The 4,464-nt window shown below is 34.5% G+C and overlaps 1 protein-coding gene across 1 annotated transcript; it reads right to left on the bottom strand.

The window, feature by feature from the left end:
- Positions 1 to 244: 244 nt before the first annotated feature.
- Positions 245 to 1,779, bottom strand: LOC109587742 (leucine-rich repeat-containing protein 74A-like). Its single transcript, XM_020003966.1, has 2 exons — positions 1,654 to 1,779; positions 245 to 1,014 (listed from the first exon to the last, which is right to left on the bottom strand). Exons 1-2 carry the CDS (start codon positions 1,694 to 1,696, stop codon positions 395 to 397), a joined length of 663 nt encoding a protein of 220 aa, XP_019859525.1. The 5' UTR covers positions 1,697 to 1,779; the 3' UTR covers positions 245 to 394.
- Between the last annotated feature and the right edge of the window lie 2,685 nt (positions 1,780 to 4,464).

Genomic DNA, 4,464 nt, shown 5'->3' with positions numbered 1-4,464 from the left:
ATTCTTGTGACATTTGTTGGGGAAGCAGCAGTGGATTCTGGTGGTCCAATGTGAGAGTATCTCAATCTTTTGATAACCTCAATTTCATGCAAAGTTTCATGAAAAAGGACTAGGGTATTTTTATTATTGTTGTTGTTGTTTTTACATGTATGTCATTTCTAATTATGTGTTGTACAATTAAAGTAATATTGAAATGATTTGTTGTCACTTTTTGTGGGCGGGACTAGCAGAAGTGAATCACATGCTAATTGATTAGAATGAGATTATGAAATAATGTATATCAAAAAAATTAATAATGGAATTAATAAAAATAACAAATCAGCCTTTTATGTATAGTGCATTCTGATTGGTCACTTGTTTTTGGTGAAGATATACAAGTTCACATGAAGAGTGATTAGAAATACCCCCAGTCTACTCTGTCTTGTATGAGGTGATAGTTAGGATAAGTATTAATACAAGTCTCTTTGTGTCGACTGTCTAGCCTGAGTCTCCTTATCTTCTTATTATCCATTAGTGACTGGAGGATGAGTAGTATTGATTCAGTAGACAATATACTCCACCTCAGATCCAGTTCAATTAGTGATGAGTTACTGAGGAGGAGATGAGAAAGAGCCAGTCCACTAGTAGAAGTGATGAGAGGATTACAATAAAGATCTAATGAGGTAAGTGTAGAGTTGTGTTCAAGTGCTTGACAGATATTAGTAACTCCTCTATCACTAATGGAGTGGTGACTGATGTCTAGTTCTTGTATTGTTTTATTATTAGTTAGTAGTATACACAAGTACTGGATACAATCATTAGTTAATGGAGTGTACCATATCTCAAGTCTCCTCAGGTTTAGTGTATGCAGTTTAGTTGATGATAGTAGAGATACTGTACTATTAGTAGATGAGGAGTCAAGTTGAATCTTGCAATGATTATTATTAATATTACTAATCACTTCATTACACTGAACTAGAGTTGGAGAGATAAGGGATACACTGTTACTGTACCAGTGCAGACTCCCAGTGACTCCTAATATAAACCAAATGCATGTATGTAGTACATAATAATACACATATTCACATCATGTGTATATACAAATAACCGTCACAATAATCAAAAATACTAGAACAATGTAAAACATTAAAGGGGCGAGCCTAAGCAAGCTATAGATTATGTGCTGTATGAGCTACATGTATGAGCTAGCAAAGCAATTGCACAAGTCTAAATGCAGTGGATCTTGCTGCAGTCATCTTGTTTAAATTTTCCTTATCACTAACAATCTCTGTAGCAATTTGGAAGCAGTCACTCAAAAGCAGATTATACATCTGCTTTGTTAACCTAGGCTTGCTGCTAGGAGACCACACTGAAGATTAGGCTATTTAACATTAATAATATAATTAGACGATTGACCCATACCGTATAGCGGAAAATTTTTGTGGCCCAAAATTTTTGCAGATTTTGCGTTTTTTTCAAAATTTACAAAAATAAAATCTGCAAAAATTGATTAAATATGGTTTAAAATGGCCAACAAGTAGAAAACTACGAAAATTAAAGCCACGAAACTGATTTTTGAACGGATCAACAAAATTTTTGGGCAATGAAAATTTTCCGCTACACGGTACATACTTTCTTGCCTTAGTGGGGCTTGCTCAGGCTCGCCCCAATTACCTTTATCATGTTGTTTCTTATCTTGTCTCAGTGCAGATATCATAATAGAATCATCATTAATAGTCTCCAAGAAAAGAGAAGCTTTCTCATCATTACTAGATGAATCATTCCTTATCTTCTGTAGAATAGGAAGGGACACTTCTTCCACTGACAGTATAAACTCTAACAATTGAAGTGACTCCAACATTGAGTAAACACAACTACTAGGAAAGTCCCCCTCATCACTAGACACCAAGGATCTTCCTTCCCACCAAAATCTTTGAGACTTGTCATATATCTCCAGCTGCTCTCCCTCACTGAATGAAAGATCGCTATATATTCTATGATAGTCAATACGTGCTGTGTAAATAGATTCTGCTGTTGGTGTATCCAGTGATTGTGTACACTGATCCTTCTCTATACAATATATCAATCAGTTAATGATTTAATTTCTAACATATCACATACTCTCAATATTTCCCTTTTCATTCATCAGCAGTTGTTCACTAGTTATTGATATATTTTCTTGTAGTAGCTCAACCTCTTTCTTATACTCCACTAATGCCTCCTCTCTTCCTGTCATGAGGTAGTATAGACAGATTATACAAGTAGAGTCAGTACCTGCTTTCATTCGAAAATACTGAGCCTCCGATTTCTTTGATTTGAATATTTTATTTATCAACTTCCCTCTAGTCAGTAGCTTCACTTTCAGTTTAGACTCTACAGTAATGACACAATGAGAATTTTAATTTATAAGATAATTGTACTGATTGTTCAAATGATTATCAACTCCACATTACTTTAATACATGCTTTAAGTTAGTACTATACCTGGTGTCTCTAGTCTCCTTTCAATATACTCTATACAAGTAAAAATACATTAATAAAATATCTTCATCATTCACTAACTATACCTTTTCTTTTTTTGATGATATTCAGTTGTTCATCTTGTTCAAATATTGATCCTATACCATTAGTATAAGTAACATCAGTAATTGAGTAATAGATCAACTATCACACCTTCTTTGTAATCAAGTAAAGTCCTCAGCTCTTGTTCCTCTCCATCAGCTAGTTTAATCTCCTCTGCAAGACACTCATTATTTATTACCTATAATCAGTACATAATATTAAACAAGGTCTCATACAGTTACAGTATCTTATACTTTGTATCTGATCCTTTTATCATAGACAGTGTAGTGGCCAATGGTGACTCTAATTAAACTGAATTCCTTCATCAAGACAGTTAGGTTGTCTTGTGCTTCCAAGAGAAGAGCAGCTAGTAAATGATGTGGACCATAACAGATGATAATGATGGAGTTCCCACGATGAATGCTTCGTACGATAATTCTCTTGTTTAATTCTTTAAATGCTTCCTCTAAGAGATTACGTATGTCATCAAGTGAGTGCTCCTCTGGTTCCCATCCCAAAGTAAACTGAATTGTTTCAAAATTGCTAAGATACTGAGGCTGATTCTGAGTAAGGAAATCCTTTAATGATCCACAAACCGTCTTCACTTCTTCTTCATATTCTGATATCAAAGGTTTTGCTTCAGTGATATTAAATCGTTTTACAATTGTTTTTAATTTTGAGATATTATTGATACGGCAATTTTTTACTACAACATTCATAATGTCTTCAGTAATGTCTGCATTAGACAGCTCATCGCTCAATTCAGGGAAGGATAGTTGAAGGAATGACTTCATTTTTGCAGCTGATGGAATTGATTGCAATATCAATGGAATGAGCTTATCAATGAGAATACCAAAACTTCCTCTGACCTCATCAAACATAGACTGATGTGCAGCATTGAAAAAGAGCTCACCATCTATAGATAACAAATAATGCATTTTAAACTACATGTCAATACCTAAAGCTGATACTGTTGCATTTGGGGTAGGTAAATGATTGACTGTACTACTGGTCACTGGTCTAACTACACCTGTACTCACTGGTCTATTAATAATTTCATCTATTAAGAAACATATCGATGAAACACAGTTATCCAATAGGTTGATACTCTTACCACAATCTTTAATAATATCTTGAGCTAAAGGTTTAGCTTCTTTTAATTCCATTAATATATTTCCTAGTGACCTCAGCTTACTGTGATCATCAGATACTGCAATCATTAATTCTCTTAATGTATCACTTAATGAGCCACCACATCTCTCAATCTTCCTTTGTGTATCCTCAGTGATTAATCCTTCTGTATATAACAACTGGATACAACTATCAGTGAGAGATACTTGTGATATTCTATCACTGTAATGCTGCAATATCTGACTAGCAGGATCATCATCTATAGAAATAATAAATATACTTTAAACTGTATTTATAAATGTTAACTTTACATGTGTTACGGATAAGTGTAGCAGCTGGTTTTTGATTCATTCTCTCAAGTGCACTAGCTAATGATTCCCAAGTACGATTATTAGCTGAAGTCAACCACAAGCTCAAGCACTCCCTCAAGCAACGTGATGGATTATTCACATAAGTATCTTCAATATTCTTCAATTGAGGATAAGGTAGGTTTAACTCCTCTCCAAGATCAAACCAGTTAGCATCAATGAAGTGACTTTCCTTCAAAGCATCTCTCACTAACTTCATATGACTGATATCTATAATACACACAAACAGTTGGTAATATCACCTACAGTTACTAGACCATACAAAGTAGTCTGGAGTCTGGACCCACCACTTCACCAGCTGGTACCAGAATACATGCAATCATTTATAATATCAGTCCCCTCCCTCTCTCTATTAAGGACTTACCTAAACGAAACACTCTTCTACTAGCCACTGCCATTGATCTGCTGTACTTGCTTCTTTTAGA

This window comes from Amphimedon queenslandica, unplaced genomic scaffold (assembly GCF_000090795.2).
Source record: "Amphimedon queenslandica unplaced genomic scaffold, v1.1 AMPQUscaffold_12462, whole genome shotgun sequence".
NCBI classification, from domain to species: domain Eukaryota; kingdom Metazoa; phylum Porifera; class Demospongiae; order Haplosclerida; family Niphatidae; genus Amphimedon; species Amphimedon queenslandica.
Note: the sequence above shows the minus strand (reverse complement) of the source record. Positions and strands in the feature narration are given on the sequence as shown.

Bases quoted from the DNA above. Each gene is read 5' to 3' on its own strand.
- LOC109587742 (XM_020003966.1), bottom strand. From the start codon at position 1,696: ATGATATCTGCACTGAGACAAGATAAGAAACAACATGATAAAG. The intron at 1,015-1,653 runs GTAATTGGGGCG...GGTTTATATTAG, and splicing joins TAAGAAACAACATGATAAAG to GAGTCACTGGGAGTCTGCAC.